Genomic DNA, 23,573 nt, shown 5'->3' with positions numbered 1-23,573 from the left:
CACACGCAATTCACGATTCGTAGACAAAAATTTGGAGAAGATTTGGCTTTGTTTGGAGCGGAATTAGAACGACTTGTACGTTTAGCTTATCCGGAGTGTCCTCAGGAAGTGCGCAATAAGATTGCATGCGCTCAATTTATTATTGCAGTTTCTGACGGATTTTTAAGACGCACTCTCCAATTAGAGAGAATTTCCTCCTTGAATTCTGTAATTCAGAGGGCGAAAGCAATTAAAACTATTCAAGAAAACAGTTTTTCTCAGAAAGGGGAAAATAAAAAAGTAGAAAATGTTTCGGTTTAGATTTTGTAATTTAAAATAGAAGATGTGGGAGAGAGTTACAATTTTCGGTTTTGGATTTCTTCTTTTCGAAATTGAAATTTTGTCTCAGCGGTGGAAGGAGACGTTCTCTCGTTCCTTTTTCGTCCTGGAGGTCATTGGATTGGGAATGACACGAGCGACGCTCGGTAACCCGTGGCAGAAGCCTGGGATAGAGCAGGAAGTCGTCGTACTTCCCTGGAAGTTCACGTCTTGGAGAACGGGTTCGGAGAATCGTTCTTTCTTCGGAAACTGAGAATGAGTCTTTTTTATAAAAGAGTACCTGGTTATTTCGTGTTGTGCGTTCGCGCCTCCCTTCGCAAGAGTTTTGTATGCTCGTCTCATCGAGTATAACAATATATAAACTATTTGAATAATAACATTTAAATAAAATTAAATACTTTATGTTGCCCTTTTCTATGCATTCTTTTATTATAATTGTAATTACATGTAAAAAAATAAAATTGTCTAAAAATGGTTTTATAAAACGACTTTTAAATAGTTTAAAAATAGTTTAAAAAATGCAATAAGTTTTAAACGTTTATTTTTTCAGTTAAAACATTAAAAATTAATTTTTAACGTTTATTAAACGTATGTTTAAATTAATTGTGTATTTTTGGGAAGACTATTTTTGTAAAATATTTCTGTAAAATGTTATTCTCACATTTTATTTGTTCTACACATTTACATATAATATAATTTTTTTTATCAAACGTGTATCGTATATATATTCGGAATTCTCGCCGAGTTAAATTTAATGGGTTTTCGTTCTAAACTCTGATTTAGACTGATTGAGCATTTGATCGAAAACTTTTCTTCTAAATTCTTATTATGATTCCATCCGGAGGTCTTTCGGCATCGTGTCTCGTCACGCAATTCGACTCATCCCACCCTTTAATGGTGGTCCAGGTACGTGAACCACCATTTGAGTATTACACAGGCTGTATCGCGCGCGGAAATAAAGAACACTTCCCTTGCTACGCGACGTAAGAGCAGTTCCCAGAGCGCACAAGAGGAAAACAAAAGTATGACTTAATACGAGATAACATTTAGGCGGCCTTTATTATGATAATCTACATAGCGCCCTGGTCCAACGACTCTCCAAGGGAATCGGGCTCTTCTTCACCCTTCCCCAACTTTGCCCCTTCCCTCTTCCCGCCATCCTTCGTTCAGGTAACGCACAGTTGTTCTACCGGGCGGTGGTATTATTATTGTCCTGCAATACAGGTTCACCCCTATTTATCTGCGAAAAGGGAGAATTTCTCTTAGCGATAAACGGGTTTGCGAAGGAGAGCGAGAAGAAATGCACGATTCGTTGGGGGTCTGTCCGGGAGGACCCTACGGTTAATGCCACGCTGTTTATGCTGGCTTGCGCAGGGGGGAGGGCCCTCCTGAGAAAAATCTTCCTTACTGTCTGCACTCGTGATGCGGATCGTCGATATTAACGTGGGAAACAAACCGAACCTGTGCGGCGTGGTGTCATTAAGTATTGTCGTCAGAAAAAATCGTCATCCGCTGCTTTTGCGCCCCGTATACTTAATGTTATAAAAATGTTATGAGCTACGTCGACAATATTTGACGGAAATCTTTGAATCTATCACTCATGATTAATATAATATAATAAAGTATAAAAAGAGTACTCAAGTATTAGTTATACTATTATATAAACTTACAAACAAGTTAGATTCAAAATTGCTGAAGTATATAATTTTAAAATTATATTTCTTTTGTGTAAAATTATATATTACTGATATTATCACAGATAATATTTAAAATCAAAGATTGAGAATTATTAAAATATAAAAAAGGTAAAAATGAATTCATAACAGAATACTAGTGACTGGATAAATTCGATGTTTGACAAGGTGCATAAAGACAAAAACGATCCCACTTCAAATGACTACGTAATTTATAAGATTCAATGTAACGATTGCGATATTTCGTGGATCAAACCAAGAAAAAATTAAAAGTAAAAATCGAGAAACATATAAATAATTTTTAATTAAACTTGTTGCGAATTATTCATTACAAACACATAAAAATGTTAACTTTTTAAAAGCGGATTGTTTTATTATAACCAAAATAATACTGCTTAGATCATAGAAATAGTTTTCGATTCTAGGACTTGATACGGAGTTTTTGTCAAGGAGCGAAGAATGTAATTATAGAAATTAAATTTAAGATTTAAGTCCATTATAGATGTATAATGCTGGTCATAAGAGTTGCGACACATTTTTTTGATGGTTTTTGGAATGTAGACTTACTGATCAAGCGGCGAACGTTATTTGGTTCTTACCCGTGGATCCAACCAATTACGTTCATCGATCGATGAGCAAGTCTACATTCCAAAACTCACCAAAGAAAAAGTGTCGCAACTTTTATGACTAACACTGTACGCTACTGCTATAAAAGGATATTAGTTATAAATGGTTCATTTTTCGTCTAATAGAATTTTTATTTGTATGTAACCAAAATTTTGTTTTTATTATTGATTCGCCTCTTACCGTTGTTGTCACGTGATGTACAATGAGGTGCATGAATGAGTTCCTTTTTCAGTGTAGCTAGTGCAAAGTGACAGCAATCTTAGCCAATCAGATCAATTCACTAAACCAGTGGCAATACATGATTGGTTAAATCGTTGGAGTTCCTACACCAAAAAAGGAACTCATTTATGCATCTTATTGTACATGTTAATAAGTACAATTTATTATATATTTTATAAATTTATTTATATTATTTTTTGCGATATTATTTATCCTTATATAATTGTATAACGCATCATTAGTTGATGAAAATTTTGTGTAGTTTTGATATGTAGTAATTACAACATTTTTAGATTCTTTTCAATTTTATATTTGAATTTATGTTAACACCTGTGGTTTTCCTCGTCTTTTTCTGTTAAATCTTGTAATTTACTTTATACATACAAATTTGACATTGTTACTTAGTAATATAAAAAAGATAAATATATTCGCGGAAATGTATATAATAAAATGTGAGTCAGACACGTCAAAATTTTAGGTTTTATTTTGATTTAAAGTTTGTTTTATACGATTTAATATTTGAAATATAGTCACTCAAACAATCTTATACCGTTTAACAATTTACTCAATAAATAACGAGATAACAATTATTAAGGATTCACGAATCAGAATACGCCCATGGTGATTCAGAGGCAGAAGACAGAGTTACGCATTAGCGATCACTAGAAGCGCGCTCTTCCCAATGTCTCACCGCGTATGTAGCAATTACAATTGATATATAGTATAATACTACTGAATCGGGGTTTTGTTATTCTTAACGATAATATCGTTACATTGTCGTTGCGCAGCTTTTATACCTATGTATCTGCGCAATGACAGTAATACCGATACTATTAAAAATTATAGAATTTCAAAGCTGGATTTTCTTTTCCTTAAAATATGTGTAGACTTGTTGCTGAATCATTTGTAGATATTTATTAATTGTTGCAAGGATCGTCAAATGATAACGGAGATTTTCATTTAGTTAACTTGTTCTATTTGCATGTTAGAAGTGACACAGTTAATACCAGTCACCCTGTATATCGGATAATCGTAAAATTAAACAAAAAGTTTGAAATTCAGACCGATAAAAATGTCAAACATAAATATGAGCCGACCTATATCGATCATAGCGAATTTTAATGCTGAAAAATAAAGTTTCAATGCTCAGAAGCATCTATAGAATCCCTTCTTCCTAAAAAACTGTAAAGCTGTAAAAAAGTAACATTTTTATCGATCCGAATTTCAAACTCATTGTTTATATTACATCGCCTGCAAACGGCGTTTACTTAACTTAATATTGATTATTATGAGAAAGTAATACCACATGCCTCGATAATCGAATTGGTAGGACGCCCGCACGGAACATGGGGAGATCCAGATTCGAATCTTGATTGAGGTGTTATTTTTTCGCAATAATATTCTTTATAATTTTTCAGGAAGAAAGGATTTTATAGATCTAAGCATCAAAACTATTGCTCGTTAATTTAATAATATTATTTATTCCGGTATCATGCAATAATTGTGTTTCAAGTCTGACGAAAATCGGACGCAGTCGTAAAAGCCAAAATTATAAAAATTATTATTTAGTACTAAGATACGCTATGACCGATGTAAGCTGTCTCATATTTATAACATAAATTATATATATATATATATATATATATATATATATATATATATATATATATGTATATATATATATATATATATATATATATATTTATATATTTATATATATCACTATTTATGGCATTTTAAAAATACATTGTTAAAATATTGGATAGTATATAATCATCATTTAATATGAGTTTCTCTTTACAAACTAAAACAAATATATGTATACAGCTCTTTTTATATAAATAGTATGTGTTTCAAAAATTACTCCGTTTCTGGCCGATAATTTTGCAATTAATACTCATATTTAAACTATTTTAATAGTGAAATTTGTTTTGAAATTAATAAAGTTTGAACAATTTTTCTAATAAGAAATCCATTGTAAATTATTAAAGCATAAAAGTCATAAGCATAAATTCAGACACACAAATATAATTTTATTGAATCAAATTTGTTTCAGATATGAAGGATATACTAAGCTGCTAATAATAGCATAAATATATGTATGATATATAGTAATTTGAAAAAAAGAGATCTACAGGAAACCTGTTTATTTAAAAGAAATAATAATTTCCAAGTTTTGCTTTTCAAGAATGAAATTAAAGTCGTAATAATACAAACGTGTTTTGAAATACATTATATTTCACGTGAGTGAAAAATTCAATTCTATTTATGTATGCCTATAACTATCAACAACTTTTTAAATTTCGTAGAATAAAAATTATTGGAAAATTGTACAAGTTCAATTTTCAATCTATAGAGTGACGTTTCACTCTACGAGATTTAAAGAGAATACTTTTTCTAAGTAATTAATTTAATTATATTTATTGTTTCTCAAGTGAAAATGATTATATAAATATATTTACTGTATATTTATTTGTTCAAAATTCATCAAGTTACAAAGCGAGCATGTTTCATGACATTTCAATGTCAATTATTATGTAACACGCTTGAAATATTGTGAAATTATTACAAATTCATCTTTTAAAAAAAAAAGGAATCAAATGTAAATCTTTATGTTCCCATTCAAAAAAAGAATCTTCCTATTTCAATCGATGATAGTTTTAATTGATAAGTTTTAATTATCTTTTAAAATATGATATAAATGTTGTGATCTCTAACTCAATCCAAGGGTTACATGTAAATTTTCCATGTAAAAAATGTATGAAATCTTTAAAAATAAAAATACAAAAGACAGTCGTCGGATAACATAAATCCATGCTATGTGAATTTTCATAAACGCAAATAGAAATTTACATACTGCCTCAGCTTTTAAATTTTAACCTCCCACGACAATGGCACGCAAAGACTGCAAAAAAGTGCATTGTCTGCCCGACGCAGACGGTTGATTGGTATAATATGGATAGCGCGAAGAATCGAGAAAGAGAGAAAGAGAAAGGGAACAAAGAATAATGAGGGAATGCGAGAAATAGAGAGACAAAGTCGACGACATGAGAGAGGAAATATGGGAAAAAGATAAAGAGAAAAAAAGTAGTAGGGGAGGAAAGGGGGAAGAATAAAACGAAACGAGAAATGAGGAAAGAAAGGCGCACAGTGAGTACGCGATGACGGTACATGGGGAGAATTAAATTTTTGTGGCGAGAATATGGCCTGCCGGTTCGTCTAACCGTTGATAGTTTTTAAGATGGCCCGCTTCCGGCACTGCGCGGCGTGACGCTACGTAATGCGGCATGGTACGGTTCCCGGCCGGCCGGCCGGCCGGCCGGCTAGTCTGTCTACTCGCCTGCCTGCTTGCCTGCCTGTCTGCCTGCCTGTTGCGTGCGATTCTCAGCAGATAAAAATAATCGTCAAGAAAGTAGAAAAGTTCTGAGCCAAACAGGTTTCTGCAAAGCGAGAGCGAGCGTGCGAGTGAGTCAGTCAACCGAAGTATCTTCGCTCTCACTTATGCCTTCATTGAACCACGCCATGCTGCGTCTTGTCGCGCCACGCCGTGCCGTCGGAGGGACGCGGGTGCATGTTCCGACCAGACGGCTGGCTTACGGTTAGCGTGCAGGGCCGTGACACTGTCGATAGATCCCGTCCACCGTTCGTGCCCGTCAAGATCGCTGACCGTTTCTCTTTCGGCGAGATACGGACGCGCGGAGACATGTCGAGGTTACAGATATGCGTGTCCACAATTGACTGCACGAAATTTGTGTTATTAGAGAGAAAGAGAGAAGACCGCAAAGAGAAAAAAAGAGAAATACTTTGCTCGTTTTGTTTTATTCCACAATTTGTTGCAGTTTTGTTGAAAAATTTAATTTTGTTTTTCGAAAACATGACGTTACTTTACCGTGTATTATTTTTTTTTATTTTTACTTTTTCTATCTTATTTTGTCGAAATCTAGATATTGTGGAATTTCCAGTATATTTTAAAAATATAATAATTTATTATAGATATAGAAGAGAATATTTTGTGAGATTATATTGAATTTTCATATTTCACACACACAGAGTTTTACAAATTTTTTAGAATATATTCTTTTGTTAGCTTTTAACTTCATGAAAATGATATGAAAAAAAGTGTTAATTCATCGCAGCTTGATTTATTATTACATTTTTAGAAAAATAATAAAAATTTTAAATTAAATTAAATAATTAACAATAAAAAATTTAAAAAATAACAAATTTTGTTTAAGATATAATTGTGATGTGTATAAAAAAAACTTGAACTACAAAAATTCAATTGTGTCACAACGGCGTTTCTATACAACACGTAAATTTGATATAGAAAATAATTATATTTTAAGACACGTATTGTTGAAATAAAGCAAATTCAATAAAAAAATAAAAAACAATAAACGAGTAGAAAGATGAAGTTTAAATAAGTAAAATACCAATTTATTCTAACATAATAATTAACGAAACGAACGTTTTAACTTAGCCTTTTTTGATCGTCAACTAAAAATGTAATTCTCATAATATACATATATATGAATAACAATAAAATTGCATGGTTGATTACAACAGAACGTTATAGTGATTAAAAAATTGAATAAAATAAGAAGTCTATGTTAGATATACAATATAAAAATACAAAGTGGCATTTAAAAATATTGAAACTCGAAATAGATTTCGTCGAATAAAACCGAAACGATGTACTCGGTGGGGCAACTCGAGTCGCTCGCGACAGTCCTGAGTAAGGCGGGGTCCGCGTATACCACGAAGAGAGGTAAGCGGTTGAATTGGAATGGGGGAAAGGGGGACTGGGATGCGTCTCTGGTAGTGAGGCGAGCAAACTGGTTTCAGTCTTGTGGAGCTTGTGCCATTGCACCGCTCTTTTAGAGAGACAGTCCAAATTATGCATCACGGCTATGTAGGCATTACATGATATATCAAAACATTGCGCCCGGGTCTTAAAGTCTACTTCACTGTTGTCTCGTTGGTCTTGTCGTAATCATTATCATCATCAACATCACCACCACCACCATCATTATCACCACCGTCACCGCCACCGCCGCCGCCGCCACCGCCACCACCGCCACCACCGCCACCACCGCCACCACCACCACCATCACTACCACCACCGGCACTATCGCCACCAGGACTACTACCATCAATACCACCACCACCACCATCACCACCATCACCACCATCACCACCACCACCACCACCACCACCACTACCACCACCACTACCACCACCACCACCACCACCACCACCACCACCACTACCATCAATACCACTACCATCACCAGCACCATCACTACCACCACCACTACCACTACTACCACCACTAACACCATTACCATTATCACTACCACCACCATTATCATAGTCATCATCATCGTCAGTATCACCGTCGCTATCGTCATCATCGCCACCGCCACCGCCGTCGCCAACAAAATAATCTACGGGATTTGTGTGTCTGTTTGATCTGTTTCGGTTTTTGATTTGGATCCTACACATAAGTGCCTATACTAAAGTAAATTTTTTAACTATTCGAAGCAAAGTGCAACGGCTGTACCGGCGATAAAACAGGCATTTCTTTCGTCATTAAATCCTCCTTTATTTTTCTTGCGCTACATTCGTACATCGCTTAGTGCAATTACACGCAACGGCGTGAATATAACCGCGAGTGCAACCATAGCCGCTGTCACTACCACCATCGTCTCGTCGTCATCGTTTCCGCTGCCGTCGTCGTCGTTGTCGTCGTCACCGTCGCTGCCGCTGCTGCTGCTGCCGCTGTTGCCATCGCCGCCGCCTTTGCCTTCATCTTCGCCTTCGCCTTTGCCTTCGCCTTCACCTTCGCCTCCGCCTCCGCTACCGCCTCCCCCCCCGCCCCCGCTGCTGTCGCCTACAACGTCAAAGCAGCCGCCGTAGCAGCAGCAGCTAACACTGCCACCGCCAGCGCCGTTGCTGCCGCTGTTGCCGCCACCGCCGCCGCTGTCGTCGCCGCCGTTGCCGCTGCCATCACCGTCGTCAACCTGAAGTACGGAACGCGTTCTTCACGAAAAACTGTGACGTGCCAATTAATTATGAGTTTTACGACATTTGGGGGGAGATCCTGACTGTTTTTCTCGGTGTTACCGTCACAACTGGTATTTCTTCATCGCCGAAACAACGAATTTGCTAAATTAATAATCCCGGTGTAAGAAGAACAGATTCGGCACAGGTACACACACGCATCTCTTTTATCATGAGTACATCGCTCCGTTCTCCATCTCTTTTTCTCCCCTTTCGCTTTATCTCTGTCTCTTTTAATGATACTTTAATGCGGAGTCGTCGCGTCCTTCTTGCTCGTTGCTTTGTCTCGCTCGCGTGAAATAATCTGACGAACGCATTGGCAAATGCATTGTTTTTTCATAAAAGATAAATCAATGTATGCAATGTACATTGTAATGCGGGAAGAGCTGTGAAAGAAAAAGAAAGTTACTCGGACAAATTTTCCTTGTTTCCGATAATCATTTTCTACACCACATAAAGCCCAACATCGAATCCTAGATATCTAAAAACGGTTTTTGCAAAACTGTTTTTATGACGTCTTTAAGACATCTTATGACTCAATTTTGGATTTTATTGCATCGGTCTTTTTTTTCCTTTTTTCTTGTTCAATCGAATTCCGAGACGAAAAATGAAGAATAGTTTTAATGCTTTAATTATGCTCGAAATTATGCGTAGACGCATTATATATAAATTATTCGCGAGTTTGCCGATTGAAAATGCAGTTGCACGCGGATGTATCACGTAAACGACACTTTCGTGCGCGGTCGTTATGGCTTCCCCGCTGCTCCAAAGACTCGTGCGATGCGCTTGGCGGGTTTTTGCGCCGGTCGGTAACAGACACTCCGCTGTGACGAGAGATACGTTGTACGGAACAATAAAACGCGCCTCGTGTTTGCGGGAACGTATGGAAGTATGCGGTGCGAAGTCGCATTCTCTTCGTGACTATTCACTCGTTTTGCGTGAATCCAATTGTAAATGTAATAATGGTGTATTCGTGGACAAAAACCTTGTGCACAATAAAAGAAAATTAGGTATTAGGAATTAAAATTTTAGTATCAGTTTGCTCAATGAACATATATTACATAGATAAATAATAAGTTATGTTGTATTTTGTACAACACATGTCTTACGTTTTATTTGTGTTATGCTTAATATTTATTCAGAAAATTGATTCTAAATTTTTAATTTCTATTTTTAATATTTCTCTATTGTATGCAGAACCCAAAAGCAGACTTATGCGTTTGCGCGCTTGAAAGCGATAGCAAGTGCATGATGATATTTACTGCGTTGGCAGGTTAATGTTTCGTCTCATGTTTCATAATTTTCAAAATTGAAAATTTTCCCAAATTTGAATTTTATTATCACATAAATTTTTCGTAAGGATAAAAATTTAGAAAAATTTTTAGAGGAAAACATGTAAAAATCTATAGTATTTTTATCGTTCCAGAAAGTTCCCATAATAATAACAAAAACCAAATTTGAGGAAAAATCTACTAGTTGGTAAATTTAAATAAGAATTGGTAAATTCAACAAAAAATGACTTATATTATTAAGAACGTAATAATTTTGAAATATTAAACCGTGGATCATGAAAATCACTTTTGATTTTAATTCCGTAAAATTAAATTAACAAAATATTTTTTTATAATTATTAATACAATTTTATTTACTATTTATGCATTCTTAAATATATGATTTAAAATGTTGGACTTCAGAAAATGCAAAGTTAAAGATTGGCATTTTAAAGAAACACTTGTGCATATCATCTTTAAAACGTTTTTAAATAACTTAATTTTTTATATTTTTTTTCTAATAAGGGCTGCTTTTCTTTTAAAGAACACAGTCGACACTTTTAACACAAAGCGACACACTTTGCTTTCCATTTACAAACTCAATCGACACTTTTTGACTCTACTCAGAAGGAGAGTCTGAAACTGCTCATACAGCACAGAGAGATTCCAGGAACATTGCAGAATGATTTCATTGAAACATTGTAATATTGCATTTTGATTGCGAAACATTGCTGCAACATTGTTGGAAGATTGCAGCAACATTAAGATGTCCGCTTTTTGAAATATTGCATTGAAACATCCCATTATTACAAAATATTCACATAAATATTATTACACCACATAATTCCAATGAACAAACCAATATTTGTGTACCATTTTAAAAAAACATTTTTTGCAAAAAAAAATTTTGCGAATCTTTTTCGGAAATTTCCAAGAAGTCACCCATCCAAGTCGCGACTCTGGTGAACGTTGCTTGACTTCTGTGATCGCTGCAAATTGATCCCTCATGATGACCTGTAAACACTTAATGCTGATATGTGTATATAACTGGTAGATCAGGTCAATACACGTTATCGGAAAAATGAAATATGTATAATTAAAACTCAGTATTTATATAAACAAATATAAAATTATAGTTTTTTTTTACTAATTTTGCAAATACAGAATAGCATTTGGAATAACTTTTCTGTTATTTGTTTAAATAAGAATGGAATTAGAAAATATATATCAATATAATACAATAATTAAATATGAAAAAATTTTTATTAAAAATACAATTAAAAAATATTGTTTGTTTATTGGGCTGTAGATCGAGGTTTCTTCATATATGGACCTATTTTGTCTATTGATATAAATATTAAAAAATTATGATATTGCAATGTTTCCGGAATATTACTGGCATATGCCATGAGACGTTGCAGGCATGTTGTTAATTTATGTTTCTGCAATGTCTCTGTAATATTACATTGCAATCTGCAACATTGCAACATTGCTGCAATGTTGCTGCAATTTTCTGTGCTGTATGGGTGTGTTCGAGTGTGTTAATTTGTGTCAATTTGTATCGTCTAAAAGGAAAGTAGCTAAAATATGTAAATATAAATCAAAATAAAGCTATGATATTTAATTAATATATGGATTTACAAGTTCTAGTTTAAGTGATAAAAGAGTGATAAAAATATAGAAATTTTTCTTAACAAAGATAAATATCATAATTACATATCATTTGATACTTAAAGTTGTGTAGTATTAGAATTTTGTAATAATTTTAATATTTTTTTATTATATGTTCAATTTTTGTAGATTTACTTTTATTAAATAACACGGGATATTTTTGTTTTTGCATAATTAAAAATTTTCTGCGTATCTGAAAAGTTAAAAATTATGAGAAAAATTTTGTTTTTGTAATAATTTATTACAATATTTATCACTATGAGTTAAATTGTTAATATCTTTTGACACCAAAAAATTGTAAGTTTTATTATCATTTTGTATTTTTAAAGAATACATTTTTGACATCTTTTACTGGTTTAACACAGCGTCCACGATTTATTACGATGTTTGCAGGTTAAATGGAACACTTCTCCGTTTAGTTACATGGCTGCCAACTTTTAGAAAAAAGACTAAGCTAAACTAACACCATTCGGAATATAGTTTTTATTGACTTTATGTTGTTTCGGACGTACAGTCGTGAGCTAAAAGGTTGCAACATATTTTCTTCGATGGTTAGATGGTTCGATGCTTAATTGGTTGGATCCACAGGTAAGAATCAATGACATTTGCCGTTCGATGAACAAGTCTACATTCCAAAAACAATCGAAGAAAATGTGTTACCACCTTTTAGCTCACGACTGTACACCTAAAGTATAGGAGACCGAATCTAGTTTGCTCAAGGGTCCATTTAGTATCGTGTTCTGTTATTATGCATTTGTGACAAAAGAAACAAAAGAATTATTGCAAAATATTTCTTTTATATTATAAATATAATACAATATTTTGCAATATATAATTTTTTTTCCTTTTGCCACAAATACATGAAAATAGAACGCAATAAGAACTCGCACCTTGTGCTAACTAAACCGGCTCAGCTTCTAAATACTCTGGGAACTCATAACAGTTTAATTTTTTATTAATAATTTTTAGCAACTTTAATTAATTTTTTAAATTTACATTGCAGTTTTCCGCAAATCTCTATAAGAAACTAATAATTACGATCATTTTTTAAGAAGCTCGTAGACTGTTTTGAAGATAAATATATACATTCGAATGTTTAAAATCTGAGTAAATTTTATTAATTTATCATTACTTTTATTTATAATCAATACAATTTGAGCGGCAACTGTGACAAAATTTGCGGCGCGTCGCGTTCTTGATTTTGAGAAATTAGATTTGTTTGCTACAAATTGTCACGAATATTCTGTCTATGCAACATTCGCCGCGTAAACGTGTGTGCGCATATACATATGTGCTCATGAGATAAATGAACAAGCGAGCACAGTACCATATTAAAACTTAAGCTCATTCTATAATTGCGTAAACGTGGTTATAAGATTTTTGAAGTAGTATTAGTAATAAATTTTGTACAAGAAAGTTAATCTACAATAACGTTTTTGAGTGCAGTGGATATTAATCTAACTTGGATTACGTTAAAAGCTATGTTAGTAGAAAGCGCTATTAATAAAGCTTATTCTTAATAACTGTAAACATAAGTTTAAGACGTAAAAGTTTGTAACGTAAGAAATGAAAGTTTTTTTATTTATTAAAGATTGTTCTACAATTACTACAGGCTTCTGTGTACAACATACTTTACAACCATAACAGTGGCTTACAACTTTGTCTTATAATCACTTTACAACTACTTACAACCACGTTTATGCAATTATAAAATGAATTTAAAGCCTGTTCTATTGGGTTGGTAACTAAGTGATTGCGGATTTGAAATAAGAATGAAAATTCAAAATTTTTGCTTAAAAATATAACTTTATTCAATTAGGTATGGTCCATTTTTGTCGATGATCTTTTACCATTTTTCAAGCAGTGTCATAATTCCATGTTTATAAAACTTCTGATTTTTGCCAGCAAAAAATTGAATTAAATGTGATTTTACATTGGCGTCATTAAAAATTTTACCATTTAAGGAGCCATTAAGTTCTGCATGGAACGAAATAAATGGTAATTTGACAGCGCAAGGTCAGGGCTATATGGTGGATGTGACAATACATCCCAATCTAGTTCCAATAATTTTTGGCGAGTGACCAAAGATGTGTGGGGTTTGCATTATCATGATAGAAAACAACACTCTTACGATTTACCAATTCTAGACGCTTTTCTTGAACTGCATTGTTTAGTTTGACAAGTTGTTGAACGTACACGTTTGAATTAATCGTTTGGTTTCTTGGTAAAAGTGCAGAATTTTTTTATAATCCCACCAAACTGACAGCATAATCTTTTTTTGGTGAATCTCAACTTTTGGTGTCGTCTAGGTTCATTTATCTTGCATCACACAATCTTTTCCGATTAACGTTGTTATAAATTATCAACTTTTTGTCGCCAGTTATCAATCGTTTCAGAAATGAATCAATTTTGTGGCGTTTCAGAGGCGAATCGCAGATGCTAATGTGTTGCGTCAAATAAATTTCCTTAAGCTGATGAGGGATCCATAAATCGAGTTTCTTGACATAGCTAGGCTGTTTAAAATTTTTTTTAATGCATGTATGCAATACATTGAGCTTCTCTGCAATCTCACTTGTTGTGCTATGACAATTTAAATTGATAATGGCCTTGATATGAGTCTCTTTAACTTCAACTGAACGGCCAGATTGTTGCGCATTTTTCAGTGAAAAATCACTAAAACAAAATTTGGCAAACCAATTTTGATACCATGCTTTTTTCTCAAGGCTTTATTTCTATAGGGAAGCATCCATTTGGACACAATACAATTGGACACAAACCACTCACAGCACATGAACAGAAAAAAATTACTAAGCACCAGCCGCTGTGATTGGCTGTGTCCAATTGTACTGTGTCCAAATAGATGCTTTCCGTGGTTTTAAGAGCTCGTAAGCAAATGAAAAAATTTTATTTCTTACGTTACAACTTTACGGTTTTGTGTTTACTGCTATTGTAGAACAGGCTTAATGGCCATTAATGCCTTTCTCATGCAGTTCTTTTTTTCTTCATAAATTAGTTCGTGCTCTTTTGTGTAAAAACAATCATTAATCATTAAAAGGTCCAATAAGAGCGAGAATAGATAAGATGTCAATAAAATTCTATAATTAGATATTTACATAAATGAAAAACGCTGGACGTTTCGGGCTAACTTGCCCCTTATCAACATAAAATTATTTACATAATTAAAACGTTCGCGGTGCGAATGAGAACGCAATAGTTGATGTGATGTCGTCCGTATAATGTCATCTCTAATAGTTGGATGAGAACGAGAGCTTCGTAAAGACGGTTACATGTATCGTTATCCTAATCAACATAGATTTAGTAAAAAAAAGTAAAAAAAAGAAAAAACTTAAAGAAAAAACGCGATTAAAGAAGAAAAAAGTAAGAACTTACGTGAGATATGTGTGTATATAATAAGATGTCTTATCTATGGTCAAAGTTTTTCAAATTCACGGAGCACATGATAAACTAACCGTCTCTCCGAGAAGAGATATAGCAGAAATGAGTTTAAGTATCGGTTTCAAAATCTTGTAAATATATTGAAGTGTGTATGTGACTTTCGAATAGATTGTTGTGGTGTTGAAAGATTATTATTCTTATTGTGCAAACTTTACGAGAACGTTAGAATAAGATTTATCTAGAAATTTAGTATCTTTCATTAAGTTAACGCTATTCTTTTGCTCTTTTATATGTATCATCTTGGAGACAATTCGTTTGTGATAATTAGTTTCTCTATCTAAAATCCTTACGTGTTTCCAGTCGAAAGTGTGATTACATGCAATTATGTGTTCGGAAACTACAGAATGTTTGTCGGGATCTAAATTGGTATTCTTCCGATGTTCTTTTATACGTGTTTTTAATTGTCTTTTAGACTGACCGACATATGTGGTGTCGCAATTTTTACAAGATATTTTATAAACTATGTTGTTGTTTTAGTAAGCGGGATATTATCTTTATAAACTTTTACAATGTTCTTTTTTTTTATCTTTTCATACAATGCACGTAATATATCCTATATTGCCCTAGTTTACACCGAGCACTTGATACGCGTACGAACTCGTAACTTTCTATTAAATTATCTTACTTTCGACGATGTGTGTATACATGATAATATATTTAATTGTCTCGATTTACATTGTACCAACTTAATATACTATTCTTTAAATTCATTGCCGAAATTAAGATAATTTAATAGAAAATTACTAATTAGTACGCGTGTCAAGTGCTCGGTGTAAACTAGGTCATAAACGCATGCGCATATTGATTGAAAAATTTTCCAACCTGAGAAGTCGCCATCTTTCTACATACTTACAGTTTATGATTAACATAACGACCAATAAGCTTTAATCGTTAAGGGCTTTGCATATGAAATGCATAATAAAGCATAAACGTAGCATAAGGTTTCTGGACCAATGGGAATTTTATGTAAATCAATATGGCAACTTTACGCTGGATGCTAATTGGTTCAACGGTCTTATGTGCTTATGATATGTTATGCATTTAATGTGCGAGGCCCTTTACACACAGAACATATACTCGTTGTTAGATTAGTCATAAACTACAAGTATGTAGAAAGTGGTGACTTTTCAGTTTGGAAAATTTCCCCAGGGACAGAATTAAATTTATTGGATGTACAGTCGCCTGCATTATAGTTGCGACACTTTTTCTTCCATGGTTTTTGGAATGTAGCCTTTCTCATCGAGCGGCAAACGTAATTGGTTAGATCCACAAGTAAGAACCAATCACGTTTTCAACTCTCGTTATAGTTGTGCGTTCATAAACGCATCGAAAGGAAAGTGTCGCAACTATAATGCAGGCGACTGTACAGGTCACTGTACACCCAAGGACTTTGATTCTGTCTATGGGAAAATTTTCTAAACTGAAAAGTTGTTATCTTTCTATATACTTACAGTTCATGATTAACGTAATGACCAATAAGCTTTAGTCGTTTCATTAATCATGAACTGCGAGTATGTAGAAAGTAGTAACTTTTCAGTTTGGAAAATTTCCCCATGGACAGAATCAAAGTCCTTGGGTGTACAGTCGTGTTCATTATAGTTGCGACACTTTTCTTTCAATGCGTTTCTGAACGCGCAACTATAACAAAAGCTGAGAATGTGATTGGTTCTTACTTGTGGATCCAACTAATTACGTTTGCCGTTCTATGAGCAAGGTTACATTACAAAAACTATTAAAGAAAAAGTGTCGCAACTATAATGCAGGTGACTGTACACCCAGCGTGTTTGATTCTGTCTATAGGAAAATTTTTTAAAGTGAGAAATTGTTATCTTTTTACATATTCCGTTTGTTTTCTGTTCCTGAACTCCCTGAATTAGTGTACACTTAAAATGAAATAGATATATATTTGAAAGTTAGTGAAAGCAAGAAGGAACGTTCTAGTGCAGTCTAGTGCAGGAATAGAAAACAAGCCTATTGACTGTTCATGATTAACGTAACGACCAATAAGCTCTAATCGTTGCTTTAATCATAAACTGCGAGTATGTAGAAACTGCTGACTTCTCAGGTTGGAAAATTTTTCCATAGACAGAATCAAACACGCTGGATCGTGTTCATAATAGTTGCGACACTTTTTCTTCGATGGTTTTTAGAATGTAGCCTTGCTCATCGAGCGGCGAACGTAATTGGTTGGATCCACAAGTAAGAACCAATCATGTTCTTAGCTCTTGTTATAGTTGCGTGTTCAGAGACGCATCTAAGAAAAACTGTCGCAACTATAATGAACACGACTGTACATTTGGATATTTTGAACATACTAAAAACATCCAGTGTTACCATTATGGACTTCTTAAAAATATCCACCGATGGACATCCATTGGACGTTCATATGCAATCTGGGCTCAACGCTTACTGTTTGCTGCGTGCAGTCTGAATTAAGCGTTAAAACTTGATTGAGAGCACATTTCACACGAAAGGTTTTGTGAAATGAATGTAAAACCCTTAGTGCAATTTTTAAAAAATTGTCAATAAGTCAGCAAAAGCAACACATTGCAAGCAGACTTAAAAAATTTTGTTAATAAAATGGTCATTTTTTAAATGTCTAAATGTAAACATATTTTGTACGTTGCATAACGTACATTTTTAAAACGTTTATATTAAGTCTGTGGACGTTTGGACCAAACTGAAACAAAATCTGGACGTCCAGTGGATGTTCTGTCTGGATATATTCCTACTTATATTAAGTGTTCTAAAATGCTTTTAATAAATTTTAAACATTATTTTTAAAAAATAAGCAAGTTTTATGAGGTACCTCATTATATCCCGTATAACAGGGCATAATGGGATTTTGCACGTTTTTAATAAAACAATAATTTTATCTTTTTAATCTATTCTTTTTAATAAAACTTGTTTTCCCTTAAAATAGATATTCCAAAGAATATTTTAGTAAAAGTCAATGTGATTTATTTACTTTTAACATGTTTTAAATGTAGTTTAAAATGACTATGCTCATTATGCCTCGGGTTCCTCTATATGAAAATTTGATATCCATTTCATGATGAAATCAAATCGTACGTGAATCGAACGTTTTGTTTATTTTTGCGAACACATTTAAATGATAACGAACATTTGTATTTGCTGTTTCTTTGGTGTTCATTTGCTAAGTGTACAATGAGGTGCATGAATGAATTCCTTTTTCGGTCTAGCTAGTGCAAAGTCACAGTAATCTTAGCTAATTAGACAAACTCACTAAGCTAATGGTAACACATAATTAGTTAAATTGCTAGAATTACACCAAAAAAAGAACTTATTCATGCACTTCATTGTATGTATGTAGACCCAGCGTCATTGATTCTGTCTCTCGAAAAATTTTCTAAACTGAGAAGTCGCGGGTAACACCGTTTTGGACACAGTACAATTGGACATTAATCAATCATCTTGAATTATTTAATCAAAACCAATGGAAAAACTCTAGGTATCGGTCGCTATGAGTGGTGATGTCCAATCGTGCGGTGTCCAATTGTTCGCACCCCAGAAGTCGCTATCTTTCTACATACTTAAAATTTATGATTAACGTAACAACACAGAACATATACTATGAGAAATGAAAGCTCTATACTTAACATGGGAAACAAAAAGCAAGACACTGCTATCTGGTGGTGAAGTGGGAAATTAAATGAATTGTAGAAGGGAGTAAAGGGGTCTTCAAGAGAGAGAACATAGAATTTTATTTATGCAGCCAATAACCATTAACTTATGCTGGAACCGATAAAGTTCATTATTAGGATTTCAATGCTTCTGTTTACCGAGGTCTCGATAAACAGTAGATTTGAAATTCTAGTATTGAACTTTACCGGATTCTGTATAAATTAGTTGTTATTATTTGCATAAACTGTTGTTCTGCATTGTTGGAGAGACCAGTTTATCAATGCTACTACACGAAAATCGAGAGAGCAGATGCTCACTTTTATTAACTTACATCAAGGCATTTTCTGATTGGTTATTTTAACTCTCACTTTTAGTTAGTGAGCCCCACTTTTTCCGTGTTACCCAAAACTGCTATATTAGTTTCACTCCCTTGCGTAACAACTAATAAGCTCTAGTCGTTACGCATAAACCACAAACTTAGGAATAGAGGGACGGAGCATAAAGTCCCTACTTTAGGCAAGAGGGAGGTGTTCTCTCAGGCATGCAGGGGAAACCGTTTTTCGCCATATTAGTTTCAAAAAACTTATACATAGATATGTGTCAGTGACATTCCGTTTGCGCTGTGTTAGTGTGACAGCTATAAAGTTAGGTTAGATACTTGAACTTATTCGTCTTATTCATCAACGTTAATTCACTCTTTAAAAATAAAAATGGTAAAATGCATAGTACCAGGCTGTTTCATCACGACAAATTCTTTAGACAAGTACAAAAATAAATTTCAGAAAGTATTGGAACAAAATATAAAAATTAGATTCCAAAGGTAAAAAATTATATTAATCTTATTAATAAGTAATATTTTATTTTTATTAATATAAAAAAATATTTTCTTTGTTGATACAATTGATGTATGTGTTTATTGATACTTTATTTATTTAAAGCAAAAAAAATTATTTTTTATTCTTATTTTTTATTTTATCATAGTTTATTTTTTAGTTTGTTTTTATATGTAAAATGTTATTTAATATGTTTGTTATACTAGCTTATTACATTGCTAAATATATTATATGTTATTAAATAATTAAAGAAAAATTTAATGTAAAAGATTAACAAAATTTTAAACTTTATTATTCTGTACTGTTTATGTTACACACACACACACACACACACACACACACCCACACACACACACACACACCCACCCACACACACACACACACACACACACACACACACACACACACACACACACACACACACACACACACACACACACACACACTATACACCCAGCGTGTTTGATTCTGTCCATGGGGAAATTTTCTAAACTAAAAAGTCGCTATCTTACTATATACTTACAGTTCATGATTAACGTAACGACCAATAAGCTCTAATCGTTACTTTAATCATAACTGTGAGTATGTAGAAAGTGGTGACTTTTCAGTTTTCAATTTGGAAAATTTTCCCGTGGACAGAATCAAACACGCTGGGTGTACACGTTTTAATGTGTGCGATCTTTGAAACCAACATGACGGTCCTTCCCCCCCCCTGCCGCGAACGTACCTCACCCTGTAAGTTATGCACCGTCCCTCTATTCCTAAGTCCGTGGCATAGACGTATTATGAATAGACTGCGTGTTTGACTGAAAAGTTGTCCTCAACTTAGAAAGAGACAACTTATTTTGAACAGTAATTTTCTCTCTTTCTTTCTTTTTATCTCTCTTTTTTTTCTTCAACATCAGTTGTTCCTTTCTAAGTAGAGGACATTTTCTTAACATGGGCAGAATAGGGAACGTGCAGTCTATTAGCGTTTTTGACGATTGTCCGTAATTGGACGATTCCGGCAAATAGCAAAGAACCTGGGTTAAAAACCACTGCAGTCAAGAACGCTATATGTATTATACGTCTATGGTCTAATTTGTTTCCACCGAGGCATTAATCCGCATTCAATCCGGTATAAAACCAAATTGAAGTCGATGGAAACATGTGGATTGAGCTCAGTTCACTCTCACTTCGATCCTACGGTCTCTGTAGGCGTATTTTGTAACTCTTAATGACAACTAGGGATATCGTTACGTGCTGTAGCTCAGGGGGTCAATCATGTAATTTCACGTGGAACTTTTCACGTTTCATTTTTCGCTTTTCACGTTTCACTTTTCACTTTTCATTTTTCATTTTTCACTCATAGAGAGTTCACGTGAATCTTTTCACGCACAGCGATTATGTATGAATAATGCGCGGAAATTTAGTTTGCGTTCCGAAATTCACCATTAGAGGCTCTGTCATTGCAACTATCAAGCGATCGTGAAAAAGGTTTCTATCTGCTTTTACAGTATAACTTTTACTGTAAAAATTTTGTTATATAAAAAAAATTGTAAAAAAAATATTCATAAATAAATAGCAATATTTCTTGTATTGCATAAACTTAATTTACAAATATAATATATATTACATTTATTTTTAATGATCCGTATAACAACTATTTTATTATGTAGTAATCTAATACTCAAAATTACATTGTAATTTAATTCAAACATTGTTTTTCAAAATTAATTTTAATTAGTTTTTTATGTGTGCAAATTTTAAAGTAAATTAATTTCATTAGTCATTAAATTTAACTTTGTTTAATTAAAAAATATTGAATAATTTAGAATATGGACCTTGATCAAAACTGAATTCTCCGCTCACACATGTATTTTCCAAATTTATAAGTTATAAACACTTACATGATAGATTAATATTCTATTTCACAAGACGCACCTTTCTTATATCATTGAGTATCAAAACGCTTTTAAAGTATATTTTTATCTAAATTTGCATTTGATGAAACTTCATTCTATATAATTATCAAAATATCAATTTGTCAAATATAAATATCAAACCTAATTACATCACAAAAGCATTATTTTTATTTATGTATGTATTACTTTATCCTATCAACGCAATGCAATACCAAAAAGGTTAACCTTTTCAATAATACCTCTTCAAACTGTTACCACACTTTCATTCTTATTTCAAAATACATACAATTTATTAATTCCCTAAATTTTCACCTTTTCGCCATCACGGCTGATGGCGAAAAAGTTCACGTGAAAAAGTTCATATTTCCGTTCATGAGTGAGTTACATGATTCCGTGGAATCGTACATGATCGTGAAGTTCACGTGAAACTTTTCACTTTTCACGTTTCCGCCCTAGGGAAAATGTTACATGATAGACCCCCAGCTTTTCTACCATTTGTAATATTTGCGCAACGACGTTGTAACAATACCGAATTGTCGCTAAGGAGTTACAGAATCCTGCTACTGGGCCCGTATTCTGTAACTCTTAACGACAGCTAAGGATATAGTTACATGTCGTTGCGCAGCTTTTCTACCATGTATAATATGTGCGCAACGACGCTGTAACGATATCGAATTGTCGTTATGAAGTTAGAAAATAGGCCTACTGCACCGAAGTGGAACCGAATTGAGTGTATCGGTGGAAACTAGACCTATGTTGTTACGTTAATCATAAACTGTAAATATGTAGAAAGATAGCGACTTTTTAGTTTGGAACATTTTCCGAGGGACAGAATCAATGGCTGCGTCCAGCAGATTCATGTTGAGATATTCTTCTAGATCATCCAATCAGACTTTCAGATTTAGAAGAATCCATCAATAATAGCGAGCGTTCACTCAACTGTTGAGTCTGCTGAACGTAGCCAATGACGCTGGGTTTACATACCCAGTTTTAATTAGCCTAGATTCTCATGCAGATATCGGCGCTTTGACACCAAGCGTTGATTGGTAAAAAATGAGTGGTGGGGGTAAAGAGCACTCTATTAGTTTTTCACCAATTAGCACTTGGTGTCAAAGTGCCGATGTCTTCATGAGAATCTAGACTTAGAGTCCTCTTTGAATACAGAGCTCAGTCAACTTGAACAAAAACCTTAAAAAATGGCAAATACGAATCTGTGCGTAAAAAAGACAAAGGCAGTAAAAAGAGAGAGAGAGAGAGAGAGAGAGCGCATTTCTGCTTTGTATGGTGATTGGTTTCAAGATTTTTAAAGTGTCTGACTTTAATCCAATGAAAAAAGGTCTACGAGTTGGCCAGACTTTGTATTCTAGGCATTTTAGTTTTAATGGGCTAGGTGAGCCGTCTTGTTAAGTTTTTTTCAAATTTGAATTTTGTTATCACAAAGGACTTTTTAAGAAAGTAAAACAATTTTAATCAATTTTTACAGAAGGATAATCTAATAATAAAAATTTTATATTTTTTAAGTTTTTTTTTAAATTTTATTAATACTAAGCTAAGTAAAAAGTTAACCGCACTTTTGCTAGAACACGTTTTTAAGTTTATCACACTGCGTTTCGGGCAGGCAGACGTTAAGTTAGCACTACTGTAGCGGGATTCTGTAACTCCTTAGCGATAATTCGATATCGTTACAGCGTCGTTGCGCATCTTATACATAGTAGAAAAGCTGCGCAACACGTAACAATATCTCTAGCTGTCGTTAAGAGTTACAGAATACGCTTACTAGGGTCCTATAATCAAAGCTAAATGTTAGAAATTAATTTTAAACGTTTAAGTTAAAAAATAAGATGTTCAAAATTTGATACGTTTTTAAATTAT

At 33.6% G+C, this 23,573-nt stretch overlaps 2 protein-coding genes across 3 annotated transcripts in view; one reads left to right on the top strand and one right to left on the bottom strand.

Moving 5' to 3' along the window:
- Positions 1–384: 384 nt before the first annotated feature.
- On the bottom strand, positions 385–16,156 carry LOC105194943 (putative glycine-rich cell wall structural protein 1). Its single transcript, XM_026141594.2, has 4 exons — positions 16,142–16,156; positions 8,623–8,881; positions 8,108–8,305; positions 385–680 (listed from the first exon to the last, which is right to left on the bottom strand). The coding sequence occupies exons 1-4, from the start codon at positions 16,154–16,156 to the stop codon at positions 385–387; spliced, it is 768 nt and encodes a 255-aa protein (XP_025997379.2).
- LOC105207511 (heterogeneous nuclear ribonucleoprotein R) overlaps positions 8,199–23,573 on the top strand; it is a 117,251-nt gene continuing 101,876 nt past the window's right edge. The window contains exon 1 of one of the 2 annotated variants that reach the window (XM_039449867.1): positions 8,199–9,069. The gene's annotated coding sequence lies outside the window, so the exon portion shown is untranslated. The remainder of the gene's footprint in view (positions 9,070–23,573) is intronic. The other variant, XM_039449850.1, reaches the window with a different exon arrangement.

The sequence above is a fragment of the Solenopsis invicta genome, chromosome 5 (assembly GCF_016802725.1).
Source record: "Solenopsis invicta isolate M01_SB chromosome 5, UNIL_Sinv_3.0, whole genome shotgun sequence".
NCBI classification, from domain to species: Eukaryota; Metazoa; Arthropoda; class Insecta; order Hymenoptera; family Formicidae; genus Solenopsis; species Solenopsis invicta.
The sequence above is the reverse complement of the archived record's forward strand: the minus strand, read 5'-3'. Positions and strand labels throughout refer to the sequence as shown.

Coding starts and splice junctions, on each gene's coding strand:
- LOC105194943 (XM_026141594.2), bottom strand. Junction 8,306..8,622: donor CAGCGGCAGCAGCAGCAGCG/GCAGCGACGGTG, acceptor CAAATCCCGTAG/ATTATTTTGTTGGCGACGGC. Junction 681..8,107: donor TAGTGGTGGTGGTGGTGGTG/GTGGTGGTGGTG, acceptor TTATTCAAATAG/TTTATATATTGTTATACTCG.